The sequence below is a fragment of the Oryza sativa genome, chromosome 8 (assembly GCF_034140825.1).
Source record: "Oryza sativa Japonica Group chromosome 8, ASM3414082v1".
Taxonomy (NCBI): domain Eukaryota; kingdom Viridiplantae; phylum Streptophyta; class Magnoliopsida; order Poales; family Poaceae; genus Oryza; species Oryza sativa.
This window is the reverse complement of record NC_089042.1, coordinates 17,488,069-17,507,557: the sequence shown is the minus strand read 5'-3', so window position 1 is coordinate 17,507,557 and position 19,489 is coordinate 17,488,069. Positions and strand designations below refer to the sequence as shown.

General features: G+C 41.7%; 1 protein-coding gene and 1 long non-coding RNA gene across 2 annotated transcripts; both read left to right on the top strand.

Annotated features, from left to right (window-relative positions):
• Window positions 1–1,654: 1,654 nt before the first annotated feature.
• Window positions 1,655–2,865, top strand: LOC136351578 (disease resistance protein RGA5-like). The gene is made up of 2 exons (XM_066303756.1): window positions 1,655–1,672; window positions 1,768–2,865. The coding sequence occupies exons 1-2, from the start codon at window positions 1,655–1,657 to the stop codon at window positions 2,863–2,865; spliced, it is 1,116 nt and encodes a 371-aa protein (XP_066159853.1).
• A 14,101-nt stretch (window positions 2,866–16,966) lies between these two features.
• On the top strand, window positions 16,967–19,430 carry LOC136351297 (uncharacterized). Its single transcript, XR_010734281.1, has 3 exons — window positions 16,967–17,546; window positions 17,890–17,970; window positions 19,104–19,430. It is a non-coding gene; the product is annotated as an uncharacterized lncRNA (long non-coding RNA).
• The last annotated feature ends 59 nt before the right edge of the window (window positions 19,431–19,489 follow it).

Genomic DNA, 19,489 nt, shown 5'->3' with positions numbered 1-19,489 from the left:
AGTGAAGTTAGCGCCGAACCTTATGGCAACACTGAATCAGGGGACATACAACAACTCATTAGAAAAATCACTACTTCCCTTAAGAACAAAAGGTATGCAAAATTCTAACCTTCAATCATATATTCTTATCTCCAAAATATATGGTGTGTGTATTATAAGGCCAGACCTTCAAGATTTTAAGCCTTTAGTTCATTCTTTGCCGGTCCAACTTGCTAAGTAGTCCGTGTTTTCTTTTACTTGCATTCAGCTCTCTTATGTGCATACCATTCTGCTTTTCAGATTTTATTTACAAATATAGGTTTGAACCATAGCAAAAGGTTGAGCAAAAATCATTCGAGGACATAGTCTTGCCAAACATGAAAACTGCTCACTTTCATTATGATTTTTTAATAAAGTATCCATAAGGGACACATTTCACCTAACAAAAATATTGTTTTTGACAAGAGGGACCAGATTCTTGGCTGTTGAATGAATTATGGTTTAGCTGATTCATTAGTGGATGGAGTCTGAGAACTACCCGCCTTGTTACATTTCTTTAATCAAATATCCATGTGCTATAAGTGTTACAACCATAGCTACAATCATGCAAAATCAGTAACAATGGGGACACATTTCACCTAACTGAGACATGATTTAGAGAAGCGAGACCAGATTTGTGTTAATTTAACAAGTCAGCTTTAGTTGAATTATTCTAGGACGACATGAGACCGAAATGGGAAAAATATCCCCTTTCTAACATTTATTTGATCAAATATTTCTACTGATGCTTATAATAAAAAAATTGGCAGGTATCTTATTGTGATTGATGACTTATGGAATATAGAAAGTTGGAAAATTATTAGATGTGCTTTTTCAAGAAGTATTACTGGCAGCCGAATCATCACAACCACACGTATAAATGAAGTAGCTGAATCTTGCTGCTTCCCACATGTGCATCGGGTATATAAATTAAGGCCTCTTCATTTTGTTGATTCAAAAAGGTTGTTTCTGAAGAGAATTTTTGGTCTGGAGGAATGTCCATCACACCTGACTGAAGTTTGTTGTAACATATTGGCAAAATGTGATGGTTTACCCTTGGCAACTATTGCAATATCCAGTTTATTGGCTACAAAAGCACCGACAGAAGATCAATGGAATCAAGTGGAAAAGTCAATTGGTTATGCATTGGAAAGAAACGAGGATGTCAATGGAATGATAAGGATACTGTCGCTTAGTTACTTTGATCTTCCTCATAACTTGCGTACATGTCTATTATATCTATGTACATTTCCAGAAGATTATATTATTCATAAAAAACGGTTGGTTAGAAGATGGATTGCAGAGGGATTTATTCACGAGGAACATGGACATACATTATATGAATTGGGGCAGAGGTGTTTCAATGAGCTGATCAATAGAAGTTTGATTGAGCCAAGGTATATTGGCAAGTTCGGTGAGGTGAAATCCTGTCGAGTTCATGATACGATTCTTGATTTCATCCGGTCAAAGTCTATTGAAGAGAACTTCGTAACCTTGTTAGGAATTCCTAACGTTCCTATTGATCGGCAGAAGAAGGTCCGGCGGCTATCCCTCCTTGTTAATACTGAAGAGTATTATAGCAGTTTGGAGGAGAATAACATAAAATATGTCCTGGATAAAAAAGAAGATGATAGCAATGAGCAGGAAGATAACAGTAACGGTTTTCATATCCTAAAAAAGTTGAATTTGTGCAATGCTCGATTGCTAACTATTTTTCCACATTCTGTGAAAGTCCCATCTTTGTTGCAGTTTAGGCGGTTGCGTGTGCTCGACTTTGAAGGCTGTGAGCAGTTAGAAAATCATCACCTTGCAAATATAGAGAATTTATTGCACCTGAAGTACCTCAGCATCAAAGATACAATTGTTAATGTGCTTCCGACTCAGATAACAAGACTACGATGTTTACAGACATTGAATGTAGATGTAAGAGGGGCAATTAACATTCCAACACATATTTATCGACTTCGACAACTGACTTATCTACTTGTTGATATGAGATGTCAACTGCCGGATAAAATTGGGAACATGCAAGCATTGCAAGAGCTCAAAGTTGTGAATGTGCTTGCGCAGTCACTGAACACGCTGCAAGGACTTGGTAAATTAACAAACCTGAGGAAGCTTAGTATATTTATGCCTGGCCATCACGCTGATGCGGCAGAAAGATACAAGGGTCATATGAAAGCAATGATCTCTTCCATATGTAAGCTAGGCAGAGACAACCTTCATTGTCTAACAATTCATATTTCATCCGTATCAGCAGATGACTTCATCCAGGAACCATGGTGCCCTCCTCCATTGAGTCTTCAAGAACTTGTCATCAATCAGGCGCCAATGTCTAGGGTTCCAAGATGGATTGGCTCACTTGTCAACCTCCAACGATTAGGTTTATATCTGAAGGAACTCTCGCAAGAAGATGTCAGTACACTGGGAGGACTGCCAGCCCTGCTCTCTCTCATTCTCTATGTGGAAGAAGTAATTACAGAGGAGGGAGGAAGGCTTAGGATCAGCAGCAGTTATGGATTCCCATCCTTGGAACGTATCCGAATCGGTGGGGAAAGTTGCAGGCTTGAGTTGACTTTTGAAATTGGGTGCTTGCCGAAGCTACAACAACTGAACCTCGAATGCATGGTAGCAGAAGAAAACCACACCAGCAGCAGTAATGTTGTGTTTGGCATAGAGCATCTGTCCCGCCTCACAACCATATATTGCTGTATTCATTACAAGTATGAAACCAGACTGGCCAAGGTGGCTATGCTGGCTGCATTGGAGAGATCAATCATCAGCCATCCCAACCAACCCACATTTACAAAGGAGGAATATGGTGATTTTGTAGATGAGTCCTGTTGAAGGCAAAATTTTTAATGTGGATCAGTTCAAAGGCGTAGCTCTTGCTAAGGATAATCATGTTACAGCAAAATGGAAAGTTGGTAGGTAATGTGATTTTTTGCAATATGGATGAGGCAATACATTATTTGTTTCACTGCCCTTCTTTTTCTATGGCGGTCCCTTTACATTTTTTCTAATTTTTCTACCTTCAATAGTCAATACTGTCAGTAACATATTTGGAATTCGATGCAGAAGCTCAACAGAAGGCTCAATCATGCATGTTTTAAACAGGTACAGAATGTTCTAATTTATGTTGGTCAGTTAGGCTTTATTGTAATAATGCTGTTCTTATAGAAAAGGATTGCTATTTTGTCACAGTTATTATACAAGTATACAAATTGGCTCCATTTGTGGTCTATTATGCATTGCTGTGTAAGGAAGCCCAGCATTTGTTTGCAAGTCGTGGTCTCGAGCCACATATTTGAAGTCGATCACTGGGAAACTCTTATCCTAATCTGGGTTGCACAAAAGTCCAATAAAAGATTACCATTGACGTAGGCAACTTCCCCTGTTTATAGATGTTTTCTAGTTCTTGCTGACCAAATGGTTGCTAGCTAGAAGCTCTTTTCCTGATTTGGATGGCTCAATAGTCCAATAAAATATTATCATTTGCATAGGTAATTCCCTTGTTTACAGATGTTCTAGTACTCTTTCTTACCAAAGGTTCACGAGGCTTGTCGCGGCCCTTGGAGATGCTCTCTTTAGGTTCACTCACATGGTATAGGGTCTGGAGGATTAGTATCTGATTTATTGGTGTAGAGAACTTTGTTCAGGAGGAGGTTATGACGATGATCAACAAAGTTATAAGAGGGCTCTGGAGGTATCCCATGTGCCCATATGCATCATCCAAGCAAGCTTCAGGACCAATTCTTATTCTCAAACAAATCAGTTTTTTTTTAGCTTCAACCACACATTCTTATTACTGGGTAGATTCAGTGAGATCACGAATCACCAAAACATTTACAAAATCTGTGAGGGGGTCTACCCAAAGAGTGACCTGGGTCCCAACTCACACCTAGCTGGGCAAGATTATGAACAACGCTATTACGAGAGCGATGGGGCAAACGAGACCTTGGAGCTAGCAAAGTGAAGTTGCAGAAGCAGTTTTATTTCCGTTAAGATTGTTGCAAAAGCAGTGTTGACCTGATAGTTCCCTCTTGCATTCACTCACATCATCTCTCTTGATGTTTTTTCCTCCTCTTTTTGTGCATGAATTTAAGCAGGGAACTGGCTCCTGCAATTTCATTGTTTTTATCATTGGACTGGTCAATCTTTCTTTGTTTATTCACCCTGATTGTGTTTGCTGAAGCACTTTTGGTGGATATTTCTGAAAAATTTCGGATAATAATTAGTCAAGACTATCTTTTGGTTTCTTGCCTCTGATAAAACAATGGGAAGTTTGGTGATCTGGAAAGTGTTGGTATGCACAGTGTGTTTAAAACTACACTAATATGTTTTTATCATCTGTACTTTTTACAGCTTTCCCTAAGAAGGCAGTAACAGAATTCAATGGCGCCTGTTGAGCCAAGCAACAGAATTGCAGCAAATGGATCTCCACCCTGGAGCTTTAAAAGCAGCCAATTTGACCTTTTCTTTTTGGGTTATTATAAGAAATTCAGGGTGCACACAAACACAATGGACGTAAATAGTCGGTGCTTTATTTATGATTTATGTATTGTATTTAAACCCTGGCAAGAATTGCTGTCAAAGCCTTTCAATGCTCTATAGTGCACGTGTTCTCTGACCTGTGAATAAAAAAAACTCCAACGAATAAATAAACCAACTCGAGTATTTTCACGGAAATCTATTATATCCGCCATGACGATTCCGTTTTGGTGAGTATTTTTGCAGTTCTTTGCTGAAGTTAATTCGCAAATCAAATTTTCATTGTGTAAAAATTAAATCATGAGAATTATATTGTGATTGTGGTTGAAACGCTCAAGCTTGCTGTCATTTTTAAATAATTCAATCTCTTACTGTCAATTTTAAATACTAGGAGAGCTCAGGTTAGGCCATCTACTTTCAACCTATTCACCGGATGTGGTTCGAAACGCTCAAGCTTGCTGTCATTTTTAATAATTCAATTTATTGCCGTCAATTTTCAATTCTAGCGGAGCTTAAGGCCATCCCGGCCCAAATGGGTGCCGTTGGCGAGGAGCCTTGTTCACGCCGTTCGGCTCGCCATCGCTTTTGGAGCCGGAGCCATCTAGTGCGCTCCCTAGTAGAGGTACGTGCCTCCCTGTGCTCCTCGGCTCCTTTTCATCGAGCCATGGAGCTAGGCTCTGTGTTGGGCGATGTCATGCCTAGCCTCATACTCATGGACACTGCTCCCGCACCAGAGATTTCTTCTTCTACCCTCGGCCTTGTCGCTAGGAGTAGGAACACGGCGGTGGGAAGGAGTCAGAGGCGGTGAGATGATGGAGGAGCTGTCGGCGGTCCTGGTGAAGATGGATCTGTGATACGGCCGACCAGATCTGGCCTCCTGACCAGCCGCTCGTCGTCGACCACCGCGTCCTGCGCCCCGCTCGATGTCGGGCATCCTGCCCTGCGTGTTGCTTGCCGTGCGGAGGGAGAGAGAGGCGGCGACGGGCGGAGGGTGAGGGACAACGTGGGAGAGGGGATCCTGTTACCGACGTGGTGGATGGCGACGAGCGGCGGGAGAGAGAGAGGGAGAGCGAGGCGACGAGAAAAGATGAGGCCACATGGGGTGGCTGGCTGGCGGGCGGAGAAAAAAAAAAGAAAGAGGAGACCAGGCTGTGAAATATAGTAGGGACACACATTGTGGCTGGATTCGAGTACTTTCAAACAGTTGCCTCAGATTTTGTAGGGCCCATTTAAGTGTGTCTTCCATTGGGAGATATGTATCCCATGCCGTGTATAGTCTCGGGTTGTATGGCTCACCTGAGGCTACTTATAGCTATGGCTTTCGTTGGGGATGCCCTAAGCTATGCAGTTTCCTGGTCATCCCTTGGGTGAATCTATATCAGGCTACTGGGTATTTATATAATGGTAGTGCGAGTGCGCATAGGGGTTGGCAAGCTCGGATGCAGCCATCTTATATATCATCATAATAAGGTTTAGGCATAGCTACACTAATAAAAAACGATTTTCCTGGACATGGACCCATTTAGCTAGATTGCAGACGGACCATAACTGGTCGTGTCTGGTAAAATAAGCTCATTTTCGCGTGCGGTCCATTTAAGAGGACCGCACGGAAAAATCACCGCACGCGAAAATACCACTCTCTTTCCCTCCTACCCACTTTAAATTTCCCCTCTTTCTCTCCTCTCCTCCCGAGTCCCGGCGGCGGCATGGCGACGGTGCGCGGGATCCCGCGGGCGGCGGCCAACCCCCGCACGGATCCGGCAGCTGGCCGCCCTCTCCCCCCGAGATCTGGCTCCCCTCCCCTCCCCTTCCTTCCCTCCCCAGATCCGGCGGAGGGGAGGGCCATCAGCGGCAGCACGGCCAGAGGGGAGCGCGGATCCGACAGCTGGCCGCCCTCCCCTCCCCTTCCTTCCCTCCCCAGATCCGCCGGAGGGGAGGGGTGTCGACGGCGGTGGAGTATAGTAAAAATTAAAGACTATCCTTAATGATAAAATATTCTAATAATTATTTCCTTTTCTATATTCTCGTACAACAAAGTTTCATTTTATAAACGTTAAGTGTCGATGTAAAGGCGTTATCAACATAACAACTATCCATGTTTCTCTTTCTTTCTCGCTTTTTTTTCCCTGTCAGCAAACTTACCTCGTCAACAACTCTGTGTCCACTCTTAGTTGCCGTTGTACATGCCCTTACGGAAGTATCTCAGGTAACTCAGACGATCCAATGTCTCAGATCCAATGTCTCAGATGGATTCAACGGGCACGAAAATTTAGTCCCCGTGTTTCACAAATCCATCTCTAAATACATTCACTGTTTCAGCACAACAGCCGCCTAGCTAAGCTACTATATATAATAAATATCCGACTCTCAGCATGGTACTGAAGGGCTCATCAATTCTTGCAACTACTCTCAACTTGTTGCATGATTGTTGGATCGTTATGGTTTTCTTACAATGTTTATTTTTTAAACGAACAACACAGGACCATGCGAGTTTCATATTTATATAGGAGTAAAATATATGGCCGGTTCTTAAACTTGAGTGAAGATGTCACTTAAGTCCGTAAATTTAAAAATTATACATTGCAGTCCACGATCTTGTTTTATTGAATCATATACAACTGGAGAAACCATCTTTTGTGGGTTGCGCAAAAACCACAATAGCCCTAGTTCATCCAAAAACCGGGACTAAAAACCATTTTTAGTCCCGGTTGGTCATCTTTAGTCCCTGTTCATTCATTGTCAGGTCGTGGTAGATACCCTAGTATTTTTAGTCCCGGTTAGTGTTAACAACCGTGACTAAAGATCAGTACTTTACTTTAGTCCCGGTTATTTATACCAACCAGGATTAAAGATTAAAAAAAGCACGCGCGGAAGGGAGAGGAGAAAAAGCACGCATGGAAGGGAGAGAGACATTTGCGCGCGGGGGAGAGAACAAAAAAAATCTCTATCTCTCTTTCTCCCCCTCAATCTTATTTTCTTCTACTAGAACTCATCATTATCATCTTATCCTCTTATCCTCCTCCTCCCCTAGGCCCTCCCCTCTCCTCCCCTCCCCTCTTCGTCGGCTGCGGCCGGCGGGCGGCGGGATGCGGGATGCGGCAGGATGAGGTGGGTAGCGGGTCGCGGGATGTAGCGGCCATAGTGGAGAGTGGCGGTAGGCGGTGGCGCCGGTCATGGCTGAGGCTACGGGCGGCGGGGCGCGGCCGTCGCGAAGGGCGGCGGCTAGGCGGCGGTGGGTGCTGTGAATGATTTTGTGAATTTTGTGTCATAAAATTGGGGATGATTTTTAGATGTTTATGTGAATGATTTTGGGATGTAAATTTGTGGATGATTTTGTGATGTTTGTGTGAATGTGGATGATTTTGTTGTTGAATTTGTGGATGATTTTGTGAATGAGGATGATTTTATCATTGAGTTCGGTTTAAAATCAACATTCAAGCAGAAAAAACAATAAAAAATGACTAATGATGGCTGTGCCAGGCATGTGGCGCAGCCCTCTTTAGACCTGGTTGGTGTTATCATCCGGGACTAAAGATACATCTTTACTCCTGGGTATTTGAACCGGGACTAAAGATCGCCATCTTTGTCCTAGATTCTCTCTCCCGGTTTGCTAAACCGGACTTAAGGGGCTTGCAAACCAAGAGAGATGAGGGTTTCTCTAGTAGTGATAGCCGGTCCAAAACGCGTTTGATCAGAGCTGACCGCCTATGTGGTGCTTCACGTAGGCAACATCTTACATCCAGCCCCCTCCATATCTCAACGTGCTACTAATTTTGTACTTACCCCCTATTGCTACTGTAGACATCAAAATCTCCCAAAATATCCCAAATCATTTTGGACCGGCTATGGTCAGCTATGCTCCCGTACATCTTAGCCTCCTCCTCCATGCACGTCATCGTCTTATATGTAGGATCGAATCACAACAACTAAGCCAACCAGAGGGGGGGTGAATGGTTGGTATACCCAAAAGTGAATGGTTGGTATACCCAAAAACCGAAACTTTTAGCGGAAAATAAAAATTACCCTCAAATTCAATGGATCGCGGTCTGACCGAAGTAGATGCGCCGGTCTGACCGCCTGGTTGCCGTCGTTTTGACTGAGATTGTATCTTCGGTCTGACCGCCGAGATCAGCTTCTGCCGCCTGTCGCCGCCGTCGGTCTGACTGCCCTTATGCCGCCGGTCCGACTGCCACGATGCCGCCGGTCTGACCGCCGGTGCGCCGCCTACATTAAATTTGAGATGAAACTTGGAGAAGCTTTGGATGACTATCTTTCTAGGTTTAACAACATTTTGAGTGATCTTAGATCTGTTGATTCTTCTTATGATGCTAATTATACACAATCTGAGATTTCTCGCCACTTTTTGAATGGTCTTGACATGACTATTTGGGAGATGAAAGTTACATCTATTCAGGAGTCCGTTGATATGTCTACTTTGACTTTGGATTCACTTTACACAAAACTGAAAACACATGAGATGAACGTTCTTTCTCGTAAAGTTGATTCTAAGTCGAGTGCTTTGGTTTCTTCCTCAACTTCTTTGGATGTTGATGCTTCTTCATCGAAGTCTTCTGTATTTGCTTTGTTTAATGCCATGTCCGATGATCAACTTGAACAGTTCGAGGAGGAGGACTTGGTTTTGTTAACTAACAGACTTTCTCGAGCTGTGTCTAATGTTAGGTACAGGAAAAGAGGTGGACCAAATCGCTGCTTTGAATGTGGTTCTACATATTACTTTCGTTCACGTTGTCCTAAGCTTGGGAGAGAGGAAGGAAGATAATGGTGATGAGAAGACCAATGACAACAAGCCAAAGGGTACATTCAAAGGGAGGAAGATCAAGGAGACTCTCAAGAAGGCTTTTGATCAAGTCTACGCCGCGTTTGAGCCACTAAGCGATGTAGATGGTGAGAGTAGAGATGAAGATAAGGGAAAGAACATCTCCGGTGTTTGCTTCATGGCGCGTGGCGAATCGGATTCAGAGTGTGAAGACAATGAGGTAAGTGCTCTTGAGGAAGCTATTAATATTTTGAGTGCAAAAAATATGATGTGTGAGAAGATGTATAGAAAACAAGAGTTTATTATCGAATCTCTTAATTCTGAATTTGCTAGATTAAAATATCTTATTCCCAATGATGATGATTGCAAAAGTTGTGAGGTCTTAATGAATGAGATTTCAAAATTTAGAGATGTTAATGCTGCACATGGTTTGAAAAATAGATCTTCTCTAGCTCTTGGATTTGCTTTGCACACACGCACTTTGGATGAGTTGTTTTTGACTAAAAAGTTGTTGTAAAAATAACAAATTGCTTTTCATGCTAGTTTGATGTTTAACATGATTTGTGCTAAAAAGTTAAAACAACCTCATAGTGTTTTGGATTGCTCAACATGTACTTTGAATAAGTTGAAGTTAAAGGACGCTTTAGGTCATGTTGAGTACAAGGAAGATGTTGTGAAAAACAATGAAGTGCTTTCTTGCCCCAAGTGTCGTAAAAGCAAAGGTGTCATGGTAGATTGTGAAAATTGTGCTAATTTGGAAAAATAGGTTTCTTATTTGAAAAATTCTTTGCTAAGATTTTCTGATGGTAAAAAGAACCTCAACATGATTCTAGATCAATCTAAGGTTAGCACACATAACCGTGGTTTAGGTTTTAATCCTTATGCTGATCATACTAAACATCCTCCTACTGTGTTAGGTATTAGTGCTAGTAAGTGGTGACATTTTGGTTAAACATGAAACTAATAACACTGTGTTTAAATCTGTTGGCATCATGTCTACCTTGAGTGCATCATCTTCAAAATCCAATGTTGTGCATGCAAAATCTCATGTTGTTGCTTGTGTTGCTAAGCCATCTGAGTCTACCAATGTTTCTAATCATCGTGAAAAATATGCTTGCTCGTTTTGTGGGAAAGATGGATATATTGTTGGTTTTTGTTTCAGATTGGCTCATAAAAAGAAAATGGAGAGAGAGATTGATTTTGCAAATTCAAAGTGGCAAAAATTTGGTTTTCCCTCGAGGAAACCGGTCAGACTGCAGTGGGTCCAGCGGTCGGACCGGCGACCAGTTGGACCGGCTACTGGGCAGCGGTCAGACCGGCGGTGCAGCGGCGGTCCGACCGACCCCCGGTCAGACCGGCAGTACCCCTTCGGTCAGACCGGCCTCGGAGAAATTTTTCTGAAAATTCTCAAACTGTTTTTGCACGTGGATATATGCCTATTGGATCTTCTGGTCGTGTATCTTAGTACTGGATTCCTAAATTTTTATTATCATCTAACCCAGTACTGAGGCTTCGACTTCTGCTTGTATGTAGGTTTTGGTAGCAAGGAAGGAGAACGTGTGGATCGTGGATTCCGGTTGTTCGCGGCACATGACCGGTGATAAAAATTGGTTCTCCTCCCTCAAACGGGCATCCAAGATTGAATCGATTATCTTTGGTGATGCTTCTACTAGTGCCGTTCTCGCTACAGGTTTGGTTAAGGTAAATGAGAAAGTTGAATTGAAAAATGTAGCTTTGGTTGAGGATTTAAAGTACAATTTGCTTTCAGTTTCACAAATTATTGATGAAGATTTTGAGGTTCACTTTAAGAAAACTGGAAGTAAAGTTTTTGATTCTTGTGGTGATTCTGTGTTGAATATTTCTCACTATGGAAGAGTGTTTAAAGCTGATTTTGATAATCCTGTTTCACCTGTGATAACATGTTTGATTGCTAAGTTTGATAAAGATGTGATGTTTTGGCATCGTAGACTTGGACATGTTGGTTTTGATTATCTCACTAGGTTAAGTGGTTTGGATCTTGTTTGTGGTTTGCCTAAACTTAAGAAAGATCTTGATTTGGTTTGTACACCGTGTCGTCATGCTAAGATGGTTGCTTCTTCACATGCTCCTATTGTTTCTGTGATGACGGATGCACCGGGACAGCTATTACATATGGACACTGTTGGTCCAGCTAGAGTGCAATATGTTGGAGGAAAGTGGTATGTGTTGGTTATTGTTGACGATTTTTCTCGATATTCTTGGGTTTTCTTCATGGCAACTAAGGACGAGTCTTTTCAACACTTTCGTGGTTAGTTTCTTCGATTGGATCTTGAATTTCCTGGCTCTTTGAAAAGAATTCGAAGTGATAATGGTGGTGAATTTAAAAATGCTTCATTTGAACATTTATGCAATGAAAGAGGTCTTGAACATGAATTTGCTTCTCCTCGTGTTCCGCACCAAAACGGTGTTGTTGAAAGGAAAAACCGTGTTTTGGTTGAGATGGCTAGAATGATGTTGGATGAGTATAAAACTCGTAGAAAATTTCGGGCTGAGGCGATTAACACTGCATGCTATATTTCAAATCGGGTTTTCTTAAGGTCAAAACTTGGAAAAACTTCTTATGAGCTTCGATTTGGATGTCAACCCAAAGTTTCACATTTGTGTGTTTTTGGTTGCAAATGCTTTGTCTTGAAATCTAGAAATTTGTATAAGTTTGAGGCACGTTCTACCGATCGATTGTTTCTTGGTTACCCTGCACATTCTCGTTGCTATTGTGTACTTATTTTGGAGACTAACAAAATCGTTGAAACTTGCGAAGTTTCTTTTGATGAGGCTAGTCTAGGTACTAGACCCGATATTTCAGATATATTGTCATAGGTTCAGGGGGAGGATGGTCGTATTTTTGAAGACGAGAGCGACGACGACGACGAGGTCAGCTCGGCCAGTCAGACCGAGCGCCAGGCCGGTCAGACCGCCGGCATGCCACCGGTCAAACCACCACAGGGGGTGCGGTCAGACCGGCCAGGCTTGTCGGGTTCGGGTACTGTTGATGCTGATCGAGATGGTCCTCTAGAGATTACAACTTCGACCAGTGCTGATACAGAACGTGAATCAACTTCAGAAGTCGCTGTTCCTTTGCATATTCAATGACGACATCCGCCGAAACAAATCATTAGTAATATAGGTGAGCGGACTACAAGGTCTAAAATAACGACTCATGATGTTTGTGCAAATTCTGCATTTGTTGCTTCTTTTGAACACAAAGATGTTTCACATGCATTAACTGATGAATCGTGGATTAACGCCATGCATGAAGAACATGAAAATTTTGAGAGAAACAAAGTTTGGACTTTAGTTGAACCACCTTCTGGGCATAATATTATTGGAACCAAGTGCCTGGTCAAAATATTATTGGAATCAAGTGGGTTTTCAAAAATAAACAAAATGAGGATGGTTTGATTGTGAGAAATAAAGTTAGACTTGTTGCTCAAGGTTTTACCCAGGTGAAGGGTTTGGATTTTGATGAAACTTTTGCTCCTGTTGCTAGAATTGAGGCAATTAGACTTTTGTTGGCTTTTGCTGCTTCAAAAGGTTTTAAATTGTATCAAATGAATGTGAAAAGTGCTTTTCTAAATGGTTTTATACAGGAGGAAGTTTATGTCAAACAATCATCAGGTTTTGAAAATCCTGATTTTCCCAACCATGTTTTTAAATTGTCTAAAGCTTTGTATAGTTTGAAACAAGCACCTAGAGCATGGTATGATAGGCTTAAGAACTTTTTGCTTGCGTAAGGTTTTACAATGGGAATGGTTGACAAAACGCTTTTTGTTCTTAAGCATGGTGATAATCAACTGTTCGTTCAGATTTATGTGGATGATATCATCTTTGGTTGTTCAACTCACGCTTTGGTTGTGGTGTTTGCTGAGACTATGCGCAGGGAATTTGAGATGAGCATGATGGGTGAGTTATCGTATTTTTTGGGATTGCAAATTAAGCAAACATCTCAAGGTATATTTGTGCATCAAACGAAGTACACAAAGGATCTTTTGAGACGGTTCAAGATGGAGAGTTGCAGGCCAATTTCAACACCAATTGGTTCTACAGTTGTGTTGGATCCTGATGAAGATGGTGAAGCTATTGATCAAAAGGAGTATAGAAGTATGATTGAATCTTTTTGTTGTATCTAACTGCTTCTAGGCTAGACATACAGTTTGCTGTGTGTTTGTCTGCACGCTTTCAAGCTTCTCCTCATGCTTCACATCGTCAAGCGGTCAAACGAATAATGAGGTATTTGAATCATACACTCGAGTTTGGAATTTGGTATTCTACTTCATCTTCTATATGCTTAAGTGGATATTCCGATGCTGATTTTGGCGGTTGTAGAATTGATAGGAAAAGTACTAGTGGAACATGTCATTTTCTTGGTACATCATTGATTGCATGGTCTTCTAGGAAACAATCTAGTGTTGCTCAATCAACTGCTGAATCTGAATGTGTTGCTGCTGCTAGTTGTTGTTCCCATATTCTTTGGCTTTAATCTACTTTGAAAGATTATGGTCTTACTTTTGAGAAAGTACCTCTCTTTTGTGATAATACTAGTACTATAAATATTGCTAAGAATTATGTTCAACATTCACGCACAAAGCACATTGATATTCGTATTCACTTTTTGAGGGATCATGTTGACAAGGGAGATGTTGAATTCTAGTTTTTGGACACAAAGTTGCAACTTGCTGATATTTTCACTAAACCTTTGGATTCTAATCGTTTTGCTTTTCTTCGTGGTGAATTGGGAATAATTCATCCTTTTGGCATGATTTGAGTGGGAGTTTTGTATCACATGGTTTTATCAAGCAACAATATGACAATGAGAAAAATTGAGAAAAGAGAGCTTTGATCTATACATATGGTATTTTCTTGTGCATGCTAGCAATACTTTGAAGGTTTATTTGTCTCTAGCATAGCTTGTATGTATTCTAGTCTTTTTATGAGACTTAGATTTTGTTTTTAAGGGAGATGATGCATGACACTTTAATTCTATACTTGAATTAAGCTAATATGCAATGTTGATGCTAGCATATGGTTTGATCTATAAATGCTCTACTTATATGCTTTATTGAATTAATTGCTCGTTGTGCAAAGAGAATAAAAAATATGAAAAAAATGAATACCGAATCCTTGGAAACAGTCTTGACGATAAGGACGTATTCGATGTGAGCAAAATAATGGGTACCAAATCCCTGGAAACAGTCTTGACGACAGGGACGTACCCCGAATAAAAGAGAAAAATATGGGCAAAAAGGCTCAAGAAAAAGAAAACGTTAAAAAAATTCTCTTGGTTGTTTTGTGCAAAAGCTCATCTGAGAAAGTGTGATTAATGCAATTGGTATATGTGTTTAGTGTTTATTTTTCAACCTATGTGCTTGTTAAGATGTTGCATTATAAATCATATGAAATCATGAATTTTGATAGTTGATTCAAGCTTAATTGTAAAATCTTTGGTTCATGGTTAATGCATGCTTGTTATATTATAGATGGGTTCATCTTCTCTTTATTGCAACACATGACTTGATATGCTATATGTATGCTAAGCTCTTAAACATTAATGAACATAATTCCTATGCTTGATGAAATCATTGTCAAAAGGGGGAGAAGCAAGGTGAAAATTTTTGGAGAAGCAAATGAGTTGAGAAGAGCATGTTGTTTTTGGTTCGATTAGAAATTTCTTTCTTTTCAAAAGTGAGGGAAGTTTTCTTTTGGATTTTTGAGCACGATGTGTACGTTTGTATGAAGTGTGCTTTTTACCACTTTTGTTTTTATTTTTCCAAACACCAAAACATTTTTGATAAGTTTGCCAATGTGTTTATCAAGGGGGAGATTGTAAAATCAAAAGTGTTTTTGATTATTATTCTGTGATGAACAATTGGTATTGGAGATTATTGGTTTTGTGATTTGGAATTTATTTGCGAAGTGGTTTTGGAGATGATTCTATTTCATAGGTGATCTACAGGTACTGCTGGATTTGGGTCCGGTCAAACCGGGCATGGGTTGCCGGTCAGACCGGCGTGTATCACGCGGTCAGACCGGCGCAGCCCATGGTCTGACCGGCCGACGCTGTGTCGGTTTCGGTTTCGGGTTGTTTATTTAGATATCTGTGATTTTTTCATTGTTATGACTTCTAGATGGATACTATGCGTATGTAATACTGCCGTTTGCTACTAATGAGTCATGTTGGGGATAGCTTGGTCTCGGAATATGGTTTGGTTTCTTTGTTTGTTCTATGTGTAGGTGACTCGAGATGCTGGGAGAGTATTTGCGGTGATGGACCGGGAGTCGGCTTGGGGATAAGACGACGTCCGTGGTGGTCAGAGATCATGCGGGATACTAAGGTTAGAGTTCAATGCACATGGTTGGTGAAGATTCCATATGGCATACGATGGAGGTATTGTGTGCGTATGGGATGCGGAGTCGAATTTGGAAGGAGTCCAAATTTGGTATGATTGGTTATGTAAAGTTTGTTTCTTGTACTAGAGGGTTTCCTAGGGTGATTAGGACTTCTAGCATGAGTTTGGTTCGTGGCTTTAGGCTGCCTACCTCGGGTATAAATAGAGGGGGAGCGTGAGGCTTCCCGGTATCGCTTTTGAGAGCAATTGAGTTGATAGTTGAGTTAGGGTTTCGAGTTTAGTCGAAATTTTTGTAATGAGTGCTATTGGTGCACTTTGTAAACACAGAGAGAATCAATAAAATTGTCATCCACTTTAAGAGTTCTTCGATTTATGTTTCACCGGGTTTCGGTGGTCTAACCAGTGGCGCACCGGCGGTCAGACCGGCGGCATCATGGCGGTAAGACCGGCGGGCACAAGGCGGTCACACCGGGCGGCAGCGACAGGGAGCGGCAGACGATCTCAGCGGTTCGACCGGAGTTCGATCTCGGTCAGACCGGCGTGTTCCAGGCGGTTAGACCGGTGGAACTACTTCGGTCAGACCGCGATCCGTCGAATTTGAGGGTAACTTTTATTTCCACTAAAAGTTTTGGTTTTTAGGCATATCAACCATTCACCCCCTTCTGGTTGGCTTAGTTGTTGTGATTCGATCCTACATTATATGTCACATCCTGATTTTTGTTTCAGGATTTATAAATTATTTAATAAATTATTATTAGAATTTATATTAAATGTTCATTAATTTACAAGTGAAATTAAATGTGGGAGATAAAATTTCCTAAAGCATGGATGGATTTAATTTTTATTAAATTCTCCATGGTTAATTATACTCTCTGGAATATTCTCGGATTTTTCGGAGCTCAATTCCTAATTTTTAATCATACAAAGAGCATTTCAGTAATTACCCACATATTAAATTAACCATTAAATGGTCTAATTATAATTTTGTTAAGTACTTTGAGTGTCCCAGTATTTTCAGGATTTTTCTTGAAATTATTTGAGCATTGGAAGTATTTTTAACAATTCAAAGATCATTTAAGTGATTATTTTAATTGGAAAAGTAATAAAATTCTCCTCCCTTGTCTTAGGCTGAATCGGCCCATTCCTTTCCTTCCTCTCTCTTCCGCCGGCCCAACCCGAGCCTGCATCCTCTCTTCTTCTCTCAGCCAAAGTCCGGTTTTGCTCCCTCTTCTAATCAGGCTGAGAAAAGAAAAGCCCGGCAAGAAGTCTACTTTCCTTCCCTGCACTACTGTTCATCTTCCAACTCAGGCAGAGCCCGAGCCAGCCGTGCCGTGCACAGTGCCGCCGCCTCCTCCTTCCAAATCTCGCCTCCCCGTTGCTCCTTTTTCCAATTTAGTTGAGGGGAAATATTCCTCTTATCCTCCTCTATCTTTACCCCAAAAATCGGAGCTAATCGTTGAGTATCTTATCCGAATCGAACTCGTTTTCGAGTTTATCTCCAAAACCGAGTTTTTGATTTCCCGGATCGATTTCTTGCGGGAGGAGTCCGATCTCTTCAATCCAAGGCTATAAATAGGACCCCCTAGTCCTCCTCTTTCGTTTGCCCCACTCCCGTGGTCTCCCGTGCCCCGTAGCCTCTCCGCCGCCGCCGCCAAGTTCGCCGCCGCCGCCGGCCGAACTTCGGCCGTGTCGCGCCGTCGCCTCCGCCGTTGCCGCCGGTCGCCGTCACCGCCGTAAGGTGCGCCGAGGTGTGGGCAAGCTCGGCCGCTCCCTCCTCGCTGTCGCCGGTCACCGGAGCCCCGTCGCCGCCGTCGACCGAAGCCGCGCCGCCGCTAGACCTCGTCGCCGGCCGTCGTTGTTCGTCGTTTGGTTCGAGGGTGAGTACCGTTGGGTTCGTCTCGTCGTCCTCTACGTGTACATGTCCTCCAAAGTCGCATCCGACCATCCAATCTCCGGCGAGGTCGCCATCTTGGTCCGGCCATTGATGAGGTCATCATGACGTCATCATCGTTTTTCTTTTTCCTGTTTTTCTAATAGATTAAATCTTCGGAAATTCATAACTAAATCATCGTAACTCGGTTTTGAGTGGTTCAAGTTGCTAAATTCATCTAAAATCAAAATCATGATCTACATGTTTGTTTACTTTATATGTACTGTTTATGCTTGTTTTTTACTGTTTATTTGGTTTTTATTAGTCTTTTTCTTGGTTTTGCGTGTTAGCCTGTCGTTTCCGTCGTTGCGAAGGTTCGTGAGTGCGCCGGAAGTATTCAAGAAGATTAATTGAAGACCGATTATTGCAAGGCAAGTCACACAGATCCTAAACACAATCCTTTGAGCATGTTGATCCTATATTTAAATTCTCTATTTATTTCAACTGTGCATTTATTTTCGAATGTCACTGGGTGGTGTGAATCTATTCCTTTGTTATGGCCTGTTTGCATTGATTACTCTATTCCTTGATACCTTGGGATATTATAATTTGACTAGTTGAGCTTTATATATATTGGTTCAACTAGATGTTAGATATAATTGCTTAGCCATGCTTAGAAACATTAGCTCACTAATGGGATGAATCATATATACTACATTATTATTTATGGTTATATTTAATGGTAGCTCACGATGGTTAATCGTGTTATGATAATTAATTGGTAATTAAAATATGATTAATGGTGGGTTGTAAGCACATGGTTTTGAAGGTCGTGCTCATGGCAATGAAGGACCGGTTCGCGAGCTACTGTTGTGAAACATTAACCGTGCCAACCACAAGCCAGCGTGGGCAACGGCTTTACCTTTTGTATAGCATAGTTCATTGCGGAGCACCAGACTGAGAAGTGGCGGAGATAAGCCCACGGGGGTCGCTGGGGAGTCCATGCCCTGTTTTATAAGGGGGTAATTATGATCCAGGAATGGTGCACTGTGGTGAGTTGTGTTGTGCAGAGGGTATTGTTACAGCCTCTATTCGGGTACTTTCCAGTATCGCGACGCATGGTAGACATGATGTTGAGGCTGTGTCTTGTGGGTACAGTGGTACACCTCTGGCCAGAGTAAAACTATTCGAATAGCCGTACCCGCGGTTATGGGCGGGTTGAGCAATGTTTTTCGTGATTAGTCTCACACCTCTCACAATTATTATGGATGTTATACCTGGTAATAATTTGCTTAGCTCCTGGTTTGGAGTTAGATCTGTACAGCCGGGTATGGTTGTTCAGGATGGTTGGGCCTGTGTAGCATGGGTGTGTTGTTCAGTGTTGATTAAAATTTCTGATTAATTACTCCACTGTTTTACTTCTCTTAAATGTTTTGCTAAATGCTGCTTTTGCAAATGAGCCTATATTATGCCATCCTTTGGTATCCTTGTGCACTTGCATATTTGCTGTGTAGCTTGTTGAGTATGTCATATGCTCATTCTTGCAATAATCAATCAACCTCAGTTGAAGAAAAAGGATCCAGAAGGAGAAGACGTTTGGCTTATACTCATTCTTGCAATAATCAATCAACCTCAGTTGAAGAAAAAGGATCCAGAAGGAGAAGACGTTTGACTTATACCCCAGTTGAGCTGCCTGTGGGAGTGGAGCTGAAGCTATCGCTAGACCGTTATTCCGCTGCTGTTTTCTTTTCTTTTGTAAGTGTGTAACGTTATTATTATGATGGATTTGTATATTAAATTGTCAGTTTGTATACCTCGGCTGATTTCTGGACGAGGATTTTATGCACTAATAAGTTCGGAAATTACTAGTGAATTTCCGGGCGTGACATTATATAAGCGTACGTGTGCCCTGGTCGTCGCCATACGTACGTAGGCGCCGCCTCCCTGCGC